General features: G+C 50.1%; 1 protein-coding gene across 1 annotated transcript in view; it reads left to right on the top strand.

The window, feature by feature from the left end:
• Positions 1-23,743, top strand: part of LOC144717807 (protein sidekick-2-like) — a 159,341-nt gene that overhangs the window by 112,459 nt on the left and 23,139 nt on the right. The window contains 1 exon segment of the mRNA XM_078593513.1: positions 3,232-3,365. Within this exon segment, the coding sequence (XP_078449639.1) occupies positions 3,232-3,365 (134 nt within the window).

A 23,743-nucleotide genomic window follows, 5' to 3' on the forward strand; every position in this document is an offset into this window, starting at 1 on the left:
AATCGCTTTGGACGATGGCCAAAGTGCTTATTCCCACCGCCCACCGCGCCCCGCCCCCCCCCCCGTCGTTTCGATGCATTTTGCGGTGTCATCGTGTGAATTGAACCGGATTTTCCTCGATAGTTTTTCGCGAGAGCGGGTCAGCCAACCCCCGCTGGGGGCACGAGGATGAGAAGGTAGCCGCGGGCTCGTCATAACCGCTCCCCACGCACTGCGCCACCTCCACGTGCTCGCCGCTCGCCGGCGATAGCGGCCACTCGGAGCGGAAGGGCCGGCCCAGCGCGATTTGTACCTTCATTCATGTATTCATTCATGCGTGTTGCGTCGGCGCAACGCCCTCCCCCACCCCCCAGCCGCCCTTGTTTGGCAGAGTGAACAACTTAATGCATTGATCGACCTGGGTCCTGTTGAGGCAGGCACTTCAGTGTCTGTAGCGGGTCCCTACGAGCTACGAGTTTAAATGGGTAACAAACGCTTTGCCATGTCTCCGTCTCCATCCCTTGGTGCTGGTGCTGTCACAGCACAGGGTTCCGAGGCAGGGCGACTCCTGGCTCCAGGCTGTACAGGCGACTAAAGTTCACCCTTTGTTTTTTTTCTCACAATTTTGGGCGAAAATGCGTGCAGGTGGATGGTGGGTTAATTGATGATTCGCAGAGGAAGGCAGCGATTGAAGCTGCTACTGCTGCTACTTTTTCCGCAAAGCTCAGCTGCAGCTTTACAATTTAGAACCTAAATTCGCACTCGAGCAGAAGGAAGAGCGATGCACGCCATCAGTTAGGTTGCTTTTTTCCATCGCTGCTCTGAGCTGTGCGATCGCGTGATCCGGCCGTGCAATTGGCCGCGTGCCCCTTTGCGTACACCCCGAGGGTCTACTCCTCGGCGAAATCGACGACAGCTTGCAGACGATAGCCACACATAATCCTACCCCCGCGCGCCGCTATTAATGCCCTCCAGCGAAAAAGCACGCAAAGTCGCGAGGCCGGGCAAACGGAGCAACGGGCCGATCCCCGACCCGCTGCGACGCACGGAAGCGTCTCACGCAGAAGGGGAGAGCGTGAATTAAATGATTGTGATGTGAACTATAAATTATTTAATTTTGTCGTTCGTAATGAACGTCTGTTTCGGTGTCACGCCGAGTGAAGGGACCTCCAACGGAGGGGCTTTTGCATCACTTGCTGTCGATTAGGGCGGAAGGCAGGGGGAAGAGGCAGTCGGCGTGAGTAGCGTTCACGGCGATTTCTATTTCGAGGTTGGAGAAATGTTTCGGCTTAATTTGAGTCGAAATCTATTCGCACACGTTGAGCGATTCGCCGCTTTGCAAACCACACACGTTTCGCTTTGCTCGGCGACACTCGCATCGTGTCTTGTGAGTTAAGCTTCATTTGCAAACTTATAATCCTCTTAATAATTGCCCATCATTGAATAGAAGTCGGCCCTCGTGGCTTATTTACACCTACAAGCTTTTCTCCGAAATATGTAATGGGGCGGTCCTTATTTTGAATAGGATCACCTTGTTTAAAAATAAGGCGCTCCAGAATAGGATTGCCCAAACATGTATCCTCATTTGTCAAAATACGTCTCAGGATTTGGGATTGTTTTTTTTGTCGTAGAATTATTTTATCCCAAATGACTGATGTTCAAGGCTCGCTAATGCATATATATAAAAACATTTTCGTATAAATGTCATCATGTTCACCAGTCACCTACGTGTTTTGAAAGGCTCTGATTCATATGTGTCCATCTATTGGTGTGCCCACGGTTCCAATGAACGTGTCTAGAATAGGCGATACACACCGATTGCAAACGTTCAGCTCCATGCACGATGTTATGTTGCTTATTAGTATTATTAGCCATACACATAACTCTCGTGTGGTTTCCAGCTGTGTACCTCTCATTAAAGTTGACATTGTTGCCGACTGTGCAGCCTTCATTCATTTCCTGAAACTCATTTTGATTGGTAGCTAGAATCACTTTGTCATCAAGACATCTTTATTTTTTTGTATTCCACTTGTTTACCCAGGGAAGGCCTCATAGAGTCTCAAGACTGTTTTTTTTTCAGAAGGGTCCTGTCAAGTTTTGGCAGTGGGAAGGGGGGGGGGGGGTGATGTTGCTGAATGTCGTCCCAATTAATTCATTTGCGGCTATTTTTCAGTATGGGGTGGTGGGTGGGTTAGCTCTGGGAAAACAACAGAGAACCAGGAGGCATCTCACGCAGAACAGGGCAAAGGACAAACACACTGCATACAGAAAGGAGCCTGAGTCGGGAAGATGAGAGACAGAAAGAGGAAGACGTGGATTAGAGAACGTGCCTCAAGTCTGAAACATGGTACTCGACCTTGGTAGGACACATCACCTTGAAGGGCTGATGGCTGCTGGTCGACACTCAAGATGGAGTGGCCATGCCAGGGTAGGGCACTTGCCTTAGAGGACGTCACGACACGGAGGGAGGGACGACAGCAGCTCAAGTGCAGGGACTGCTGGATGGATTGTTGCGTCGCAAGACCGTGATGGACAATGGCAACTGAGGAAGGCCTTCATCCAGCAGTGGATATACCATGCCTGACAATGGACGTTTGCGAACAACTTTACTTGAGCTGCATCTATCATGTTTGACATGTCGGTTCAGTCATCCTTCTAGAGAGGCCAGCGAGATGGAGTGGAAAATAAGAATAGGGGACAGTTGTGGCCGAAACGTCGTGAGAATTATTTTATTATGTTTTATTTTTATTATTTTATTACTTCCATTCTACGTGACTTTACCGAAAGAACCAAGAAGAGGGGACAGAACTTTACACCTTGGCGCTTGATGAGAATTCCACTTGTTTAAATGTTTTCTGATTACCAGTTTTAAATTGGCGAATGCTTAGTTGGCTAGCAGTAGCCATTGGGTATCAAAACCACCCTTTATATTTAAAATGGGTTTGTTTATTATTGAAGGATTTTTGTTATTCTCATCAGGCCCCATGGTGGACAGTGCCAACTCTTATTATCCACTTTTAAGAAGATAATTGTCTGATACATCGCCCATGATATCTTTATTTTATTTTAAAGCCACACAGTGTTACTGATGAATATGTTGAGGTTTTTTTGGTGTTATTAATTATGCTTGTGCACCACTGCCAAGACAGCAGCAGCAGCAGCATCACCAAATAATGATTTTATTTGACAAAAATCAGCACTCCTCACCTCCTCCTCATCCACCTCCTCCCTTCCACCATTCTCGACGCGCAGGGTGGTCACGCTCGAGAACCAGTTGGTGGTGATGATGGCCGCCTCCGGTGACGCCGGCACGTACCACGCGCAGGTGATGAACGAGCGTAACGGCGAGACCAAGACGGGCCCGCCCATCGTGCTTACCGTGAGAGGTGAGCGCGTGCCAGCCGGAAGGGGCAGCTGGTCGGAGGCGACTCCGAGATCAAATCAAATCACGAGCACCTCTCTGCGTCTTTGAGCGGTGATGCGGCCCGGGGGTATAGCCCATCCGCCCGCTTGTGTGTACGTGCGTGTGTTGGGCTTCTTTCGCACCGTACGTAGCCAACCGTGCTAATGGGTTGAGCGGGAGGAATGACAACAGAGGTTCAGCGGGTCGAATTTGCCGGTCCGCTCTGGGTTAATACTGCGGTGTTTGTTAACCATAAAATGCCACTCGCCGTCGAATTCACAGTAAAGATTGCCGCGGCGTCATTCTTAAACTGGTAGGCCATTGCGTGCCTAATTTGCCAACATTGAAAAAAAAAATGTGTCCGTATGTTAGTCAATTGAGATTATGTGTAGCAACATAGCCCCCCTACTGATAAAACTACTGCATCACCCCCTACCATTTTATAGCACAGACGAGAAGAGTCTGCCAGCATGGGATGATGTTGCTATGCGGATTTACGCTATTAGGTAATTTGTGGGTATTTTTTAAAATATAATTGGCAAGCTTGAACTTGCGACACTGGCCCACATGGCCTACTGTTGTTTGAATACTGGACATTTGTGAAAAGAGCTTCATAGCTCATCGAATTCCTCCAGTATAAATATTCTGTTTCTGAATAGCGTCACATGATCTCCAACATCCACCGTGAAACAGACGAATTTCTTCTTTTTTACGGCTTAATACACCCGCAGTATTTACCAGGCAGGCCGCTGGGCACAAACCACAAAGCTATGTAACAAGCAGGCACCGCGCTACAGCTCGGCCACTGATGGGGGGAAGAAGTCTCGTGGGATTCCTCCCACCGCTTCACCTCACCCCCACCACCACGATGACCTTTGTACAAAAGTGAAAAATGTGAGACCTTTACTTACCGGTGGCTCCCAATCTGAGAAAATCACTAGGATTTGGGAAATGGCATTGTCAGTGGGTGGTTTTTCTGTTGTTGTTGGCCGTATGAAGAGGATGCAGCGGTATTGTCGTGAGAGGGAGCCTCAGAGACCGGCGCTCTCCTTACATTGGCCTCTCTTGCCAGAGCAACGTGAGGTTGCGGCTAACGTTCATGAATTAACGAATGAAAATCATTGTCTTTAATCCATCAACTTAAGGCCAGCAGTACACATTGAAGGCTTGCGTTTGAAGGCCCCTTCCAACCCCCTCTGTCAACGTTCGTTCAGTGACAGGTCACTCATTCTACTATGCTGCCCCTTATGTCCGCAATGGCCTTCCCCCCTGTCACCCGTGCTGTCGACTGCCGGCCCCTCTTCAAATCCAGGCTCAACGCCGTCCTTGTTTTGTCCCATCTGGCTACGTCTCACCAACAATAAATCTGCCCACCGTTTCCCGTCCCGCGTTCTCAAGGTGCACCGGCATTTAAGACGCCTTTAAATCCACATCGTATTCTTTCGTATTGCAATCGCAATGTGTATTGTTTTCGAGGTAGCAACGGGGCACGCTTTGGTGAAATTGGTCTGAAATGCCGAAATGGCATGTGTTGATGTCAAATTAAGGCGCGCTGTAGGTGAAAATAACAGCGAGGCTACACAGCCCAGGTCCAGCCACCAGCTGGCCTCCCCAATTAAGCTTCGTAAACCGATGCAAAACAGCCGCGAGATTCATGCGCTGGACTTTTGCGCTCAGCGTTAATTGGGCATTGCGGGTGCGCAAGGGCACGGACAGAGCAGGGGGCAGATGCCAAGGCCACGCTGCATCTTCATGGGCCCCGTAAGCCCGCCTTTATCCCCATCAACGTCACGGATACACACAGCGAGGTGGCATGCCGTTGCCAGCAGTGTGCACAGGCTACCGAGTGTGCAGGCGGTGCGACTGCACCGGGGTCCAGGGGACGGAGGGGTGAGAATTAGATGTCAGGCAACGAAGAGGGTGGGTAGAATTAGGATGGGGGAGGGGGGGCATGCCGACCCTGCAATGCACCCATACTGCCAGTCACTCCGGTCTGTAGACCCCATAGCATCTGGCTTGCCACATGACTCTCCTGTCAGTGGTTCTTCACTGGTGCCTATAACCTGACAGTGATGTTGTTGTGCACCTAGCTTGGCACTGGTGTCGTAATGGCTGTTATTATGTTAAAGGAAAATATATATTGTCGTAACATGTTTCTCAGCATCAGCGTATATAAGAAATGAACCATATACATACAGCCTGTCACCAAATCATTAGTAACATTCCTGATCTCAGAATATTTACAACTTAACTATTTTATGTTACCAGGTAAGGCCCACTGAGCTGTATAGCTCTTTTTCAGAAGCGACCTGGCTACATATGATAACTGAACGCAGTGGCTTCTCATCACGTGGAAATGTATAGCAGCCAAATACTGTAAACGCGTGTTTCTAAATGTGGAGAAAAAAACCGGAGGACCCGGAGGGAAAAACCACGCGACCACGGGGAGAACATGGAAACTCCAAATATACAGCGGACGTCAGGGTCGGGATTGAACCCACGACCGGCGCAGGCTTTGGAGTAGGCTCTTATCCAGCAGACGATTAACAATAGGCATTCACACCTACCGAAGTGAAACAGGTGAGGTTAAGGTGCAGCACTGCAATTGCGTGTTCACGCCGCTGTTGGTGGAAGGACATTGACAAACGAGGGCGTCCGATGGAGAAAGAGAGAACCTCAAGATAACATTTGGCCGACTCTTCCACACTGGTTGGACTGCGTGAACAGAGGCGGGGGGGGGGGCGGGGGGTCTCAGAAGAACTTGTCCGCTTATTTTCTTCCGACTGCCCCGACAGGGATGATCGAGACTGCGACCTCTGGATCGCAAGTCCGGCGTTGCCAACCATTGCAAACCAATGGCGGCATCCCTAACCCGCAATGCGGTGCACCGTCCATTTGCAATACAAATGCAGCCCTGGTAGAGCAACGTCTCTTATAGTTGGGACTCAATATGCCTTTGGAGGTCAGGAGGTCAGGAGGTGGGGGGGGGGGGTGGCAGCTCTTTAACAAGAGACGGTCGCGAAGTTATCAGCCCTGCTTGGCTGCCTCGTGCATTACCGCCCTCACAGATTAGGCTCTCGGCCACGAAAATAACGCGCCCACTCGATTGCAACTTTAAGATCAAGAGCACCTCCTGCAAGACAACTGGCAATTCAGACGCTCGTGCCGGGGCTGGTTGCATAAGAAGCATTTGTTTGGCTCGGTGGAGGGTGGAGGGGTGGAAGGAGGGAAGGTGGGGTAGATAATTATTTACTTTTTTTTTGCTCTCACCAAAGCATGACAGCAGCACGATAGTTAATCCTTCAGTCCTCACAACCCACCACCCCCGGGTCCTGCGAGGACATGGCACAGATTTGCGGCAAATTGGCAGCATTCACGCGGCAGCCACTCGGTCAGAAATAACTTGCAAAAACGTGTAGTTTTTAGCTTGTCTTCGCAAATGCGATTTCTCAATTCCACCTCCACTCCGTCAAATTACAGCCACATTCCGACGGCTGCCTCTGCAAGTCACTCGGAGTCACTGGCAGATTTACTCCGCTGCCACTGACATCGGGGGGGTGGGGGGTGGGGGAAACCGCACTGTCAGATGCCGTCATGTTTGAGTGTGTATGCGCTCACAGTGCATCGGCGATAGCAAATGTTTGACTTCAGGAGAAGACCGAGCGTACTTTGCGTGTGTTTTCGCTAAAGACGTTTGAGTGACAGCCATGAGAAGGGGCCGTCTTTTGGCACACGCTGTCAGTCTCGTGATTTTGTATTATAATTCTTTTTTTTTACACGACTGTCGAATTTGTAGAGAATCGTTCCTAGCCCATCGTAACATCGTCATTATCAGCGTTGTCAGCCGTGCTCCATCCATTGCTGGATGATAGCAAGGCCCTGAGAACGATTGTTGAAAGGCGCATTATCAATTGAAACTAGTATTCTTTTTTAAAGCATCCACCGAGCCGTAACCAGCCGAGGTACACACACTAATCCGATGACTTGTCCTGTTGTCTCGCTCCGACTGACCTCTTCGGTTCTTTGATAATGTTGCCAATTAAAGGGCGTTACATATTAAATTGGTGGTCACACGTGCAGCCCCGTATCTAGCTGAGAAGAAGCGTTCGCGAGTACCTCTCACACTCCGTCAATACTAAATGTTCTCATCTGCGTGCGAGCAAAATGCAATGCAATATTGTACGAGCAGGGCCCCGTGCTTAGATGGAGTGCTCATACCAATAACATCTGGCAGGTCAACAGCGTTTCACAAGTCTTAGATATGTAAACAAAAGCAGTGCGTGAAAAAATCCAGATCTTTTTTTTTAACTACGCAAAAGTGACTTTCAGGCCAATGTAATTAATATAACAGGGCAACACGAGAAAGCCAATACAGTGCAATTGATCCAACCACGTGGGAAGACAGAAGCTCAGTGCAGCAATCCGTGTTGCTGTACTGCATTTTTGTTCTGGCCACAACGCAGCCTCGGATAAATAAAGAAATAAAAACATACAGCAACCCATGTTTTGCGCACAGAGGTCGTCCAACCTCATCCGCGCTCCATCCAGGCTCGCGTGACCTCCTTAGCTCGCGAGATTCGTCGAGATCGGGCGCATTCCGACGTGAACGGGGTCCCTCCCAGGCGTCACTGCCTCCACGGCTTAGCCAGCAGTACAATACCCAAACATCTGCACAGACACACAAATATCAAACAAAGATCCCCCATATAGCCTTAACACACTGTAGGGGCAAGTGATGTTAGCGAACACCTATGAAGGCCGCAACAGTACACGAGGGGGTGGGTGGCCAGCACCACGCCCGACCGCCTTTGTCTCCCTAGTGGTGATGTTTACACACCACACCAGGTACTCGTTTGAGGCTGAGTCGACCTAGGGGAGGTCCGGGACCGGTTCAGATAATCGTCACTGGTGTTGGCCGTGAGCGGGAATCGAACTCGGGTCGCCGGGTTCATAGCGCAGCGCGCTAACCGGTACACTACCGCTCTCCGCACAGACACACACACAGACACCTGCCTCTAATTAGTCGGCGCCTTGACCACGCGTGACTCCGCCTTGGCACAACACTGCCCTCCCGTGTCGGCATGAGTGCTGGCAATGGGGGTAGTGGTGCTTTGATACGGGGTGGACCCGGTATAATAGTCCGGGCAAAAAAGAGCTGCGCCAAAAACATCGTTTTGCATATTTGAGCTACTTACTGGTTGGCTCAGCTTTGGCGTCGAGCACTTACCGACACACGCCAGATGCCTCAACTGATGCAGGAGCGGTAACAACAACAGCATCACGAAAATAGCAACAATCTTATAATGTACCCAGTGGTGCGTTAAATGGACGATGTTTGCTGTCATTGTGAGGTGCTCTATTATGAAGATAATTGGGCGCATTATTTGCGGAATTAAAGAGTTATATTGGCCGCGATGAATTTTTTAAATAATAAATACAAAGACGCGCTTCTAGAATGCATTCCAACAGCTGCAACGTAAACTCCTCTTGCGTCTCACAGAGCGCAGATGGATTTTGTGTGTAAGTACGTACACACGTGCGATTATCTATTCGCTCACTCACTCACTTTGTTATGCGTCCCAACTAAGACTGTGAGACTGTTGATTCATATCTCTGCCCGTCTGTCCGTCCGTCCGTCTGTAGCAGGGGGTTGCGAAAAACTCTCGCTAAGAATCATGAAGGGAGCTTGCGGGTAACATTGTGACACCTGGCCGCTGTACGGATACTAAAGTGACATTATTTATCGGGATCATCCATGGTCTATCTACTGCTGGATGAAGCCCCGTCACCTGCCACAATCTTGCGATGTAAAAACAATCCATCTAGCATCTGTAATATATAACCGGTCATGGAATACGGCAGAGGGTGAACGCGCGCTTGGACGTGTTACAGAATCCGTGCGTGTGTACGAGTCTTCTTGGTCTCATACAACAGTGTACGGGCACTGTGTACACCATGAGTCACGAGAGAGCAAAACAAAACTAAAACACCTCTCTCTCTCGCAGGAAGCGCTTTGTTGTTGAGTCCGCCCACTTAGCACGGAGGATTAGCGGTCAGCAAACGTTCGCAGCGAGGAATTTGCCTCCAAGCTCGACGCGAAGTTACCCATCGCTGTCACTTCGCGAGCAATTATCAGCACGTAGAAAGAAAATGCCCCTAAAAAAAATCCCGACTCCCCCTGCAATTTCTATAACCTGGAGTCCACGAGAAACGTTGGCAAAGATGATCCAGTGCTATTGTAGTTGTAATAGTAAGTTCCGTTGCTATGGGGGGGCTTAGCTTCGAGAAAACCGAGCAGATTGATCAAAGGGTTGCGCTTTGATTAATGTGTCTGGGATGGAGGAGGCTTCTGCTGTTGATATGCATTCCGAAATCTGGGCAAAGCGTTGGGGACGGGGAGGGTGCGGGGGGGGCAGTAGCTCTAAGGGATATTTGGGGCGGGGGGGGGGTCGTGGGACACACACACAAACAGACTCATCGCTTCACCCCACACTGAACGGAGCGGTCGGTAGAGAGAAGCAAAACAAGCCGCCTCTGTGGCAAGGTGGAAAAAAATGATAATCTTGAAAGAAAACAGAAAGAGAAAGTTGCAATTTCATCCGTGCTCCCGTGGGTTCTAATTAAAGAGAAGCGAGTAGCAGCGCTGTCTTCCCCAGCGAGGCTCGGGATCTGGGGGGGGGGGGGGCACGTGAGGGTGGGTGGGGAGGGATGGGGGGCTGGGAGGCTGGGAGGCTGGGAGGGGTGGGGCAGAAGGGGTGGGGGCTGGGAGGGGTGTCGGGGGGGGGCTTAGAGGGTGTGGAGGGGCCTGGCAGGGGCGGGGTGGATTGGAGGGGTGATGGAGTTGGGAGGAGGTAGGTGGGCTGGGAGGGGTGGGGGGCTGGAAGGGGTGGGGGGGCTGGGATGGGTGGGGGCTGGGAGGGGTGGGGGGCTGGGTGGGGGGGGCTGGGAGGGGTGGGGGGCTTGAAGGGGTGAGGGCGGCTGGGAGGGGTGGGGCTGGTAAGGGTGGGAGGGCTGGGATGGGGGCTGGGAGGGGTGGGGGGGTTGGGAGGGGTGGAGAGCTGGGAGGGGTGGGGGGCTGGGTGGGGGGGCTGGGAGGAGTGGGGGGCTATAGAGGGGGGCTGGGAGGCGGTGCTGGGAGTGGTGAAGGGGCTGGGAGGGGTGGGGGGGCTGGAAAAGGGGGCTGGGAGGGGTTGGGGGGCTGGGTGGGGGGGCTGGGAGGGGTGGGGGGGCTGGGAGGGGTGGAGGGCTTGAAGGGGTGAGGGCGGCTGGGAGGGGTGGGGGCTGGGAGGGGTGGAAGGGCTGGGAGGGGGGCTGGGAAGGGTGGGGGGGGCTTGGAGGGATGATGTGCAATGGGAGGAATGAGGCAGAATAACGGCCGGCGCCGGGAGCGAGTGGCTGGGCCCGCGACGTGAACGCAGCTCCCGTGCAGCCCCTTGATTGGATCATAAAGCAGCAGTCGACATCCCCACCTGGCCTCAGCAAAAAAAACACAGCGAGCATCCACCCTTACGGGAGGAGGGTGGGGGGAGTGAGAGAAAAAACGCAACACATTCTCCGCTCCAAAGGACAAAATTAATTTAATAAAAACCTAAACGTGAATGGATGGTTCCACGCTTTGGTAGCCAGGCTTAGTAACAAACTTTCCAATAGCACAGTTCCAAATTAAAAGCATTTATATATATACGCGTAAGAATGAAATAAAACCACAATGTCACACTCCCGTGCGCGGGCGCGCATCGGGAGAAAGAAAAAATGTCAAAATTACCGAAAATACCATTTCGTAGTTTCGCTGCACAAACATTTACATCGCGACTCTCACTCTCCTGGCGAAATGCAAAGCGCTGCACTTGGCATAAAACACCGGCGAGCTTAATTCTGTTTCTGACCTTTTTTTTCTTATTTATTGTGGGCTGAAAAATTTTGGGTTGGCACAAAAAACCGCATGTGTGTTTACTATATTTATGTTTTTTTGTAATGAACAGTTTTATCACAAGTCCCTACTAACGAAGATGTTGTTGAGTCACTTTGGGGAGGAAGACGCGCGCTTATCACAATAACCGCTTGCACGTGAATGCAGACTTTGTCTGTGAGGCTCGCGCGCGCGGTGTACGCTTGAGCAGAGGAGCGTTGCGTGTGCAGTGCATTTGTGGACGACAAAAAAGCATCCCCTAAGCCCGTGCGGTAACGGAGACCAATGCATCAATTTCAGTAGGAGCTGTCCAGGGCTGAGCTCTAAAAATGTTTGCCCTTCCCCCCTCCGCCCACCTCCCAATTGCTTTTTGGGTGGGGTGGGTGTGTGGTAGTGGGATGGGGGGGTTTCTAGGGTTTTGAGGGACCCTGAAAATATTCCTTGAAAATGTAAGCCCTGATGGAGGTTCATAATGAAAGTGGGCACTGTAGTATTTACAGGCAGGTAGAGAAAAGTCATAAGTGGTTTTCCTACTCAAATGAGCATTAATGTGGTCCACGTGTCCGCTTTTACAGCCGCCAGCAAGTGGTGGAAATGTCACATTGCTATGGCAGGGGCGAGTCTCTCCATAGGACGACCACTGGAGAAAGGGATCCCTTTCTCCAGTGGTCGTCCTATGGAGAGACTCGCCCCTGCCATAGCGATGGCCTGAGACAGACGACAGAAGACACACGATCGGGGGCTAATGAAATTAGCCGAGTGAATTGTGCTCAAATAATTAATTATGATGACGATGATCATAATTGGTATGGTAATGATTGTGATTATGATTTATGAATTATCCAAACATCTTCGTGGCTGTGCTGAGAAGCCTCGGCAAGAGTGTTGTGTATTCACATCGAAGCTGTTCATGTGATCATCAGTGCGCTGAATGTTTTAATAGTAATGAGCCCTTAACGGAAAGCGCCAAGTGTTTTTTTTTTCTCACTGACCACAGCATGGCTCAAACCCATTTTCACATTTCTCACATTGCCAGGTTTCAAAATGAGATTAATTTCTTACCTTCCAACAATCTGTCACCTGTGCGGGTGAGGAGGGGGTAGAATGTTTCACTAGCATGTGCAATTAATATGGAAGCGTAATTCACACAATACTTTTCTTCGCCTCTTTAACACTGCGAACTCTTGCGATGCAAATACACAACTTATCTACAAATGATATCATTGAAGTAGTCCTTCGCCATGTGACATTCCAATCGGCTCCTATTAAAAGTCGTGGTGCAGCTGTTGCTATTCCATGCTCACGTCCCTGCTTTGTGAAGGGCCGCTCGTAATTTGGCCTACTCTTCACATGCTTGCCAGACGTCTTGGAAGAGGTAGGAGTAGCCAAACCTCACCTGTTCACCACACGAAAACCCTGCGATCGTAGACTAACTGCGGCGCAACCCATTTATATCGCTGCCGGGTGGACAGAGACGGCGGCGAGAGGGAATTCAACAACCAAAACCTGCGCCGTTGTTTCAACTGCGGCACTGGGAGATCAAATCGAAGCCGGCGATCACTCTGGATCGCAATTCAAGCGTGCTGACCGTTAGCCCACGGCAGGACTCCATACGCTTAAATCATTGTTGTTGTTTTTGTTTTAACTTCTGTACCGCGTGACGATCCGTGGGGCTCTCACTCAACCCACCATTAAAAATAGGGCGAACGTAAAACTGAGCAGATACTTAAAAAGAAAAAAATTCGTAACTCGACACAAAATATACCTAGGTTTTTATTATTATTTTTTTTGAAAGGTGTGTGCCATAGTTTGTCCCAGGTGAGATTTCTTCTGGTTAAAAGTTTTAATGAGTGCGATTGATTGCTTAGAGAGAAGCCACTGCTGCTGTTGTCATAAAATTACATCAAAATTTTCCTCCCCTTAATGCCCCCCACAGTGTGAATATCCATGCATATTTTATGCATCTCTTGGTATGACTGTATTTATTATTATTTCTTTGCACCTCAACAACATAGGACATGTCATTGTTAGTGCGGATGCGAAGCCTTGAACATGAAGCGTGCTTTAGTGCTTATTAATTTGTCTTGTTATTAAGCCCCGCCTTTATTTTTTTCCCACGTATTTTATTGTTGATGTTGTTATTATTATTATCATGCATGTGTAGTTCTGCAATCCCGGACGGCTTTTTTAACATTGTCCAATAAATCTCGACACGACGAAAAGTGCCAGAGATAAATGTGCGGTTGAAGTGCTGTGTTCCTGCAAAACATAACATTATTTCATTGAGAGAGGGATGGGAAAAAAAGTTATTATCCTCGCCTTAATTGGGTGGAAGGTTCAGCGATCTCGTGTACGAAAAAAAAAATTCGGCTTGAGGATTAATGTAGCAAAGTGTGGCCATGTTTTTCACATCATTAGGGCATCGAAAAGTTATCTTTGCTTGAGGTGCAAAGGTCTTGGAGGGGTAGAAATGAAAGTTAAATTGACAGCTTTGCCATTTTCGTAGATAATTGTTTTTCATTAGGACTTGTCTACGTGAGCGCTGTGTGGTAATAAGGACTGTTTGGCCCTGGTCATGTGTCTCTCTCACACGCGCGCAGCATTCCTCTCCACGGACGTACACGCACTTACACCGCTATGTCTCTTGCCGAGCGCTAACTAGTTAGGGACCATTACTGAAAGGTAAAGGTACAGCCCTGCAACGTAATTGCTCGCGCCACTTGCTCGCAGAATGGCCTCGAGAGGGTATTTGGTCGACTGTTAGGGTTAGCTCACCATACGCAACCTGCCACAATCGACGAACGATGTACAGTTTATTTATGCTGTGGGGTGGGCAGAGGTTGAGAGGTGTGGGGGGAGGGGGTTATGAAACTATAGGGCTCACAATTACCCCGCGGGACTAACATGACGAGCTGGCTCTTTAATTTCTCACTCAATATTGTGCTGGTCGCCGGTAGGCTGGAGTAAGTGGCACGTGACCAGTATTAGCTACAGCCAATAATTATGGTGGATGTGGTGTGCATGGTGCGGAATATATTTTCTGGCCCAGACTGACCTGGCTGAAATTAAGTCCTGTTGCGACCAACGGCCGTTGTGTTCTCCGTTTTTTTTGCCACCAGAAATTCTGTCAAATCAAAATTGTCGATCGGTGGCGCAGTGGTTGGCACACTGCGATGTGTACTCAGTGGCCTCGGTTCGATTCCACGGACATGGTTCAACATCAGGGACGAGTGATTTTTTTAACCAGTCATGCGTACCCCCCACACCAACACGCACTCACCAGCGTGGTGAAGTGTGACTGTCACCGCACGTGGAGCCCTGCATCTTGTCGTGAATTAAAAAAATTAACCCGTTTTTCACTATAAATCCTTTATATGCGTGGCATCGGTTTTATTTTATTATTCATTTCTGTTTTTCTTGAGTAAGAGTTTCATTTTTATCACATTGGTATTTTAAATTAAATATGAAAAAAAATCCAAAAAAGTGGAAAATTTAGAAAAAAATTTTCACGAAAATAAATTGTCACGCACAACGAGTCTGTGTGCAAAATGTCAGCTCGATTGGATCACGGGAAGTGGGTTAAAAAACGACCGAAAGATTTGCACGGTCGTAAGCGCGCAAGCAAGCAAGCAAGCGAACTTAATATAAAGGATTTAAAAAATTGCCGCAAATCATTTCCAATGTTATTAGTATCTGATTACAATTTATACTGCGCATCGGTGCTAGGTGCATTGATAATCACATCGCAGGATCGTGACGACGCCTTGGGAAGACCTTCATTCAGCAGTGAATCGATCATGACTGATGATAATGACAATGATGATGATGATCTGATTGCAATACAATGAAAACATTTTTTTTTTGCCAGCAGTTTTTTTTTATTGCTGTTGGTCGAGAGCAAACAAACAACAACAACAACAACTAAGACACATGCACGCGCATACAAAATAAATTCTGCACGGCTCACTTCATAGCGTTGATTAAGTTGCTGGGAATGCGGCTTTTAGGCCAAAGCTGGCACGTGGCTCGGCACGGTTTAGCGAGCATTCCCAGGGTCAAGATCAGGGGTCTCCCAATCACACAGTTCAGCAACATTTTTTCTGCACACATTGCCAAAGCCGTATATTGTGCACACAAAACCCAGTGGAGCGTGGGTGCGCGACAACAGTGGGCGCGTGTGTGTGTGTGTGAACTTGCGTTGAGCGATATGTGAGCGTGTTCATGGGGAGCAGTGGTGGAGCGGTGAGCGCGCCGCCCCTTAGAGCCCGGCGACCCGAATTCGATTGCCGCTCACGACTGATAACAGCAGAGAATATTTGAAACCAGTCGTGGTCTTCCCGCCTAGGTCGACTGAGCCTTAAATGAGTGCCTGGTGCGGTGGTGTGTAAACGTCAGCGCTTGGGGAGACAAAGGCGGCCGAGCGTCGTGTTGGCCACACACACCCTCGTGTCCCGTGCTGGCAATGGCGAGGTGTTCGCTTGCAGCACTTGCCCCAACAGTCTATTATTAGGCTATACAGGGAACCTTTGTCTGTGTGAGTGTGCGTGCGTGTGTGTCTGCACATTATTAAAATTGTCTAAGGGAAGCAATATTTGCTGAATGACAAAAAAGGCCAAAATGCGTTGGGCCAATTGCGCCTGTGTCAGTCTGCGTTAGCCTTGACAAGCGCCCGCGGGCTCAAACCGACGCATCCGTCGTTGCTGCCCTTCGCAGGCTGCGCGCGGTCATCCAGCGGTGGCAGTGTCGTGAGAAAGCGGTGAGAGTCAGAGCGTTAAGGCAGTCGGGGTTGGGTTTGTCCCTCGGCATGTATAAAATACGACAATAGCTTCAGCATTGACGCGAGCGCTCATCTCCTGTTTATTACGGCCAATTCCACATTCCCATGGCAGTGGGGCGGGGGGGGGGGCGGATGTAATCCATTGAACCACCGCTGTTAACTTTTGCACAACAGTTGAAGTCATCCTATCGTCTCCCAAAAGGACGAGTGGCTGAGTCGACCCCGAACAACCGCGATTGAACTCGCGACCTTCCGCTCGCCCTACCGCTGCTGAGCCACCCTGGCCGGTTCCAGGATTAGTGGCCCACACGCAGAAGTTCGCGGAGCGGTCCCGTCATCACGCAAGCCATCCTTGCCCGCTGTCGCCAAAAGGGGCATTTTTCACGGGCAAAAGTTACGCTTCGATCGGGACAAAAAATAATTGCTAAGTGATTTATGTTTAGTATCAAATCCCCTATACGTGCATACTCTGCTTGCAGCCGATTAATGACGGCCTGTCCCGTGCGTCTGATGTTAATCATCGTTGTTCACTCTCTAATGATGTCTATTTATTATTATTATTATAGTTGCTGAGCACAGACCCATGGGCAGAAAACTCAAGGGGGGGGGGGGGCAGTGAAAGACATCACTGTTGAAGCTGTAATAGATGAGAGAGCAAAACGTTTCTTAAATTGAGCGAGGCTGTTGTAGGGGAAAAGAGAGGGTGGTGGGCAGGAATTCCAAAGTGGAGCAGGGCAAGGGAAGACGCAGAGAGAGAAGTGTTGTGACAAGCATTGTTTGTGGAGGGTGCGTGGGTGTGTGCAGCGGTTAGCGTGCTCCGCGTAGAACCCCGTGACCCGAGTTCGATTCCAGCTCACGGCCAACACCGGTGACGATTATCTGAATCAGTCCTGAGCCTCCCCTAGGTCGCCTCAGCCTCAAATGAGTACCTAGTGTGGTGTGTTTACATCGCCATTAGGGAGACAAAGGTGGCCGGGCGTGGCCACCCACCCCCATGTGTGCCGTGCTGGCCTTCATAGGTGCTCGCAAACAGCACTTGCCCCAACAGTCTGTTTAGACTATACGGGGGATCTTTGTGTGTTTTTTTTTGGTGGAGTTCTTGTGTTGTTGTGACCTGCAGTGTGATGGTAGTGGTGGTGGTGGTGGTGGAATACAGCGTGGATGAGATGAAACAGTCAGACCTCAGCGTCGGTGGAGGATTTTAATGAGTGAGATGCACAGGAAAACGTGGTAGTAGCGCTAGAAGAGCAATGAGGAGGGGAAGGGCCGCAGTGAGTGCTGGATCATCAAAAGATAACGGTATCTGAGTGTTGAGTGTTTGTGGTGCCACACAGTAGGCTGGCGTAAGTGGCACGTGACCAGTATTAGCAACAGCCAATAATTATACTGGATGTGGTGTGCAGGGCACGGAATATATTTTCTGGCCCAGACTGACCTGGCCGAAATTAAGTCCTGTCACGAGCAACGGCCGTGGTGTTCTCTCTTTGTGCCACTAGAATTGCTGTCAAATCAAAATTGTGGACCGGTGGCGCAGTGGCTGACGCACTGCGATATGTACCCAGTGGCCTCAGTTCGATGCCACGGCAATGGCCAACATCAGGGACGAGAGATCTATTTTTTAACCAGCCATGGTTACCCCCCCCCCGCACCAACCCGCACTGCTGCTGCGTGAGCTCAGTCTGGAGCGGCGACGTCGCTGAATGTTTTACGACTGGACACATTGCGAAAGACCCAACGCAGAAGATCCCTGGGTTTGATCACACACGAAGCTCATGGTGATGGAAGATGCGGAAACGTGACGAGCAAAATGTAAAATTAAAAACTCTCCAGGAGTGCGCGACTGTTGTCATCCAGAACAGACCATAAAATATATAACGACGCAATGCCCGATCCGCAAATACGAAGGAGATACATCACAGCGATACGCTCCGCGACTACAGACGCGGTTATCTGGCTTGGCCACCTGAATGTGAAATTGCAGTCGATGCTCTGCATCTACATCAGCCGTGCGGAATTTTAAGAAGAAGATTGGACGCATCGCCACCTTAACGGAGCAGCCCTCCTTGACAAAACTCTTCCACTTTTATACAGTGCTCGAGAGAGCCCATCTTGACCACATGAAGGCCTACTCTTCCTAAGGCATTGTGTAAGAGGCCGAAGTGCCCACCCACGCTTTATCCCACCGCATGCAACCAACCGCTCGCCGACCTGCAGAGCACCAATTCGCAGAGGTGGGACAAAGTCATTGTTATGCAAGTCCAAGTCGAGTCGCAAGTCATCAAATTCATGACTCGAGTCTGACTCGAGTCCAAGTCACATGACTCGAGTCCACATCTCATAGGTGGGACAAAGTCATTGTTATGCAAGTCCAAGTCGAGTCGCAAGTCATCAAATTCATGACTCGAGTCTGACTCGAGTCCAAGTCACATGACTCGAGTCCACACCTCTGCCAATTCGTACTGCTGGGTGAGCAGAGGTGGCGAGATTTTTTTTTTTTTAAACGTGCCCCGTTGTTTCAACCGAGGCGAAAGCCTCCTGGCGGCTCTGCCAGTGTTGTCGGTCGTTCGATCGATCGTTGCTGAACCCGCAACAGCCCTAAAAAACCCCTCCGTGTCAATCACGCTCGCAAACATTCACGAGGAGGCTGCGACACACGAACGCGTCGTTCGCGTCTCGAATCGCGTTCCGGGCTCACGAACGCAGTTCGGCAAAGCCTGTCACGCGCCTGCCTGCCAACGTGTGCGCGTGTGACGGAGTGCCACCAATAGCTGCAAACATTTATGATGTAGATTCAAGACAAAATCTCGCTGTGAGACGCGGAAAAAAAGGAATACACATTTCATTTATTTTTACATTGTCACGTTTGAACATTTTCCGGTTTTGTTTGCCTTGGGCATGCCGTGCGGTTAATTTACAATTACCAGTCGACGCTCATCAAGATGAAGCTTAATAACTTGTGACAGCGCAAGATAGTCGATCGCAAGCTCTGCTGCTATGAGAGCCGAGCCTGACAGATGTTGACGAACCCTCCGATTATTTAAACCATTACACGGGCAGGTTCACAAGAGGCACACATAGCGGCAATTACATCCATGATTCACTTAGCAATTTCAAATGTTATCTTCATACTTGACAGGAGCATGATCTGATTTTTGGGTGCCTTAACGGGAGGTAAACAGTAGAAAACTTAACTTTTTTTTTGTGTATGCATGAAAATTAAAGTTATCATCAACGTCATTGCTTGAGTGAGCGGTTTGGCGCAAACTTGTTCGATAAAATGCGGAGGAAATCGGAATTGTATTATTGGACAATTGTTAGAGTATTCATTCAATGAATCGACAGCGGTGTCGTGTGTGGCTGGGGTAAAGTGTGGGCAGCTCCCTCATCTGACCAGGGTGGAATAGTCGACCAAAAATCCTCCTATAGGGGGCTCTCTATAAGGGGAGGGGGGCCCAACACATGCAGCAGTGACGCGAGTAAAACATGTCAGCACCTCTTCCGAGACGTCTAGCCGGCGTGGAAGAGCAGGCCAAGCGCTCTTTAGAATTCCCTCTAGTGCAAGCACTTGCGTCAGCGGGTAGAACAAGCAACTGCAGGCTTGCGCCGCTCCAGTATTCGTATTACTACTACTTGTTAGAAGACTGGCACCTGAAGCGCGCTGCTACTGGGAGAGCGACGCAGCGTTCGCCACAGTGTGTGGGAGGCAGGGAGCGTACGCCACAGCTCTGCATGCCTCCCGTTACAAGACCTCTCAGGCCATGGGGCCACAGCACCCACTACCAGCCCTTCTCTCCTCCCCACCGCCCGCCCCCCCCAACACGGCCACCAAACAATCGCTCCCCTCACGATGCCCTTCCCCTCTTCATTATCGTCATCAATATTTATGACGGGAAAACGATCAAGAAAAAAAATAAAAAAAATTCGCCCGCATGCCCGCCTGCCCGCTAACTCCTGAAGGGTAGCCAAACGCAGGAGCCACAGTATAAAACTCACACCATCTGGACCGTCGCTTTCATTATTTCATTTTCGCCACTCTCGTGTTACGCTCAACACCGGTGGCTGAGAAGGGATCGTGTGCTCGAGAGAGAGAGAGGGGGGCGGCTGACAAAGGAGCACTTCTCGTAAGGACACGAAAAGTCGGGGTGGGCGTCCGTGCGCGGGTGCGTGTGGGTAGCGGTGGCAAAACTCCCGGCCGGCCCGCCAACACCAGTGACAATTGTCTGAAACGGTTCTGGGCCTCGCCTAGGTCGACTCAGTCTCAAATGAGTGCCTGGCGAGATGTGTAAATATCGCCACGCGGGAGACAATGGGGCAAAAACGTGGTGCTGGCCACCTACTCCAAACAGTACCTGTCCCAACAGTCTGTTAAGGCTACACGGGGGGGGGGGGATTTGTCTTTGACTTTTCTGCTCAAGGTGCACCTAGCCTGGTACAACGCCGTGGGGGACGTCAACGCCACTTAGTGACGAACGGCCGTTGTTGTTGCGTTAGTGTCCTCGGGAAGGGGTGGTGTCGCGGCTAGCGCACTTCGCTACGAACCCGGCGACCCGGGTTGGATTCCCGCTCGCGACCAATAACATTGGGCGAATATTTAATCCGGTCCTGGGTCTCCCCTAGGTTGGCTCAGCCGTAAAATGAGTACCTGATGCGGTGGTGTGTACACATCAGCACCGGGGAGACGAAGGCGGGCAGGCGTCGTGCTGGCCACACCACTCGCTTGTTCACCTTGTCATCTGCTCATGAAACAGCACTTGCCCCGATATTCAATGTAGGGGCTACATTGGAGATCTATTTGTGCAATCTTCCACTCACTCACCGCCGTTCCAACTCTTCAGCCGCTCAGATATTCCTGACATCCTCACTCATCGCGAGTTGCCACACACAGCCCACCCTGTTGACTCTCACGTCCGTGGGATTCGATCCCAACACGGAAACGAGCATAGTAATACATCGTAACCGCGAGCAGCGATAATCATTCAGACTCTCACTCATTAACAATGGGTTTGATTGCAGGTGGTGGGGGGGGGTATAATGATTTTTTTAAATATAATAATTCTCAATAACACTGCCCAGGATATGCAATACTTTTTCAAAGGCCTTCACAAAGTCTTTTCAATATCTGACAAAGTGAAAAAGCTTGCCTGAAACAGTGCAGGATTGTTAAGACTTTCACGAAAAAAAAACTCCTCCAAGACCCTTTGGAATTCGTCTCGGAGCACATTCAACTTCGGCGGGGCACACGCCTCGCTCGGCGACCCGCAATTACCGTGCCATCTTCAAAAAAATCAAACGCTGAATTTCCCCTAACCCTTCGGCTTCTCAACGTCTCACCTTAAACAAAAAAATATAATTTGCGCTGTACCGCGGATTTTTTTACGCTCCGTCCTTTTAAATAAATTTTAATATAAATAAAGAAAAACCGCACGCGACCCGGAGAGAGCGCGCGGTCAGAGACGTTCTAATCTTCGGTTCGCGCGGTCCCCGGGTGCTGAATCTGCCACGACAGTGGTCGCACTGAGCCGCGTGCCTCCCCCCACCCACACAAAATTAGCCTCCGCCAAAACAAACCGCATGCCCTCTCTCTCCCTCTCTCTCCGGACCGCGCCCACAATGGCACCGGGTGTGACAGAGAGAGAGAGAGAGGTTCTTCAGCCTTACAGCCCCCTGAATCTTAGAATCACACGTGCCATACCCCCCCCCACGTCTTCACTGTTTTTTTCCCGAATTTAATGCGTGGGGATTGCTGCCACGGTCGGTGTGAAGGTGAAGCGCGCAGAACTCGCCATCCAGAGGTCGACTGTTCGAGTCGTTCTCCCGGCGCGGCTTGTAGATACGATGCCTCTAGTTTGTAAAAGTTTCCCCTCCCAGGCCACGCGTCCTCGCAGGAAGCATAAATGTATGAATATTGGCGCTGTGGATGTATTGTAAATCGTCATTTGAGAGGCGCAAAATAATGCTCGGATTGTGCTTAAAGCATGTCCAATGCGCATTGCCATTTCATCCCCCTTTGGACATCGCTCCCCCGCACTCCCACTTCTTCCAAGAGATCCGAACATTGTGGAAGAGTAGCCCCAACAAATACCATTAGAGAAGTTGCTCTCTCGAGCTAACCTCGAGCGGAGGCCCTTGTGCCAGCAGCGACGTGAGCAATGCACATTCAGGGCTGCACCTTTACCATCACCAATGTAACCCTACCGGTAACGGCGGGATGGAAATACGGGACTTCTGTATGTATGTTGAACTTCTTTCGCACCGTACGTAGCCAACCGTGCTAATCGGAGGTGACAACGATTGTGATAACAGTGATGCTTGTAATGATAACCATGATGATACGGATCTTTCTGATGATGATGTTGACGTAGACAACAACGATGATGGTATTGATGAAACTGATCAATGTGCTTTGGCACAAACGAAACACAAAACAGCAGTTTTCACGAAATTCGTTTTCAATCTAGATTTCAAAGTGCATAGCTCCAGAGGCTTCCTAATACCGGACGAAAGAGCGTTCCAGACGGCAGCAGAAGCACATGTGCAAACGTGACTCGGTGCGGGGAACCTTTGGCGAATGCGCGATCGCATTGTGCGCTCGCCGGCTAGCGCGCGCGCGTGCGCACGTGCGTGTGTGTGGTTCGTGAAAATCTATCTCGGGATTTTTTTCTTCTTTATTTTTTTTTTGCAAGCGAGGAGCTTGTTTGTCGGGTGCCAGGCATTACGGCCGGCGCGTGTCGTATCGCAAGGGCTCTATAAATTCTTCGGCTCGGCTGCACCTTGGGATAATGAGGTCACAACACTCGGCTAGGTTTAACGCCACCTGTGCTCGCTCACCCGAGCAATTAATTGAGATTGAAAATGAAGCTCATAATTTGCCAAGCAGCAAAATATATATTTTTTCTGTCTTTCTTTCTTTCTTTCGTTCGTTCTGAGAGGTCCTTCCTATGCGTGGGTGGGGTGGATTGGTGGGTGGGTGGGTGTAGACTGAATCCCCGAGGCAAGAGAAATGCGCAGTGCGTGGTGCGTGCGCGTGCACAAACGTGCATCTGAGTTACAAAAATAGACAAAAAATAAAACCTTCACTTTGGCACCGTGATCACGAGATCGGGGCGTGACAGGTTGAATTCCAGCTTTCGCTCGTAACAATCCATTGCCCCCCCGATGTCGAAAGGCGGCGGCGTGCCCAGTTATAACATTATCCATCAGGTGCGAGTCACGGGTCATTAAGATGCTTTGATTTCAGACATCTTTCTTGCTTTATCGCACTTAGCCGGCGGTTTGCCCTGCCAGGACATTCGGCTCACGGTGTCGCCTCTCCTCGGCGAGAGAAGCACGGCTCTTGATCCCCCACCCCACCCTCCCCCGACTCGTTAGCGTCCCAGCGTGCGGCGGAGGGAGTACGTGTCACGTGCTGCAAGTCGAAATCCCGGATTTGGGGATAATCCACTCCTCCCCCTCGAGGTGTTCACGTCGGGCAAATGAGAGCCCTGGACATTGGTATTTCATTGATAATTGGCAGAGGAAACACTTTGCCATGTTTGTCTTTTTTTTAATGACTACTGTTAATGTAGTGCACCGTTTAAAATGCTTTGAAAGTTCAGGACCGCCACCCCCACCCCCCGTTGGGAGGTTTCTAAATCCACCTTTTAATGAAACACGTTTTTCAAAAGTGCTTCAGTAT

The sequence above is a fragment of the Lampetra planeri genome, chromosome 1 (genome assembly GCF_965212315.1).
Source record: "Lampetra planeri chromosome 1, kcLamPlan1.2.h2, whole genome shotgun sequence".
Classification (NCBI taxonomy): domain Eukaryota; kingdom Metazoa; phylum Chordata; class Hyperoartia; order Petromyzontiformes; family Petromyzontidae; genus Lampetra; species Lampetra planeri.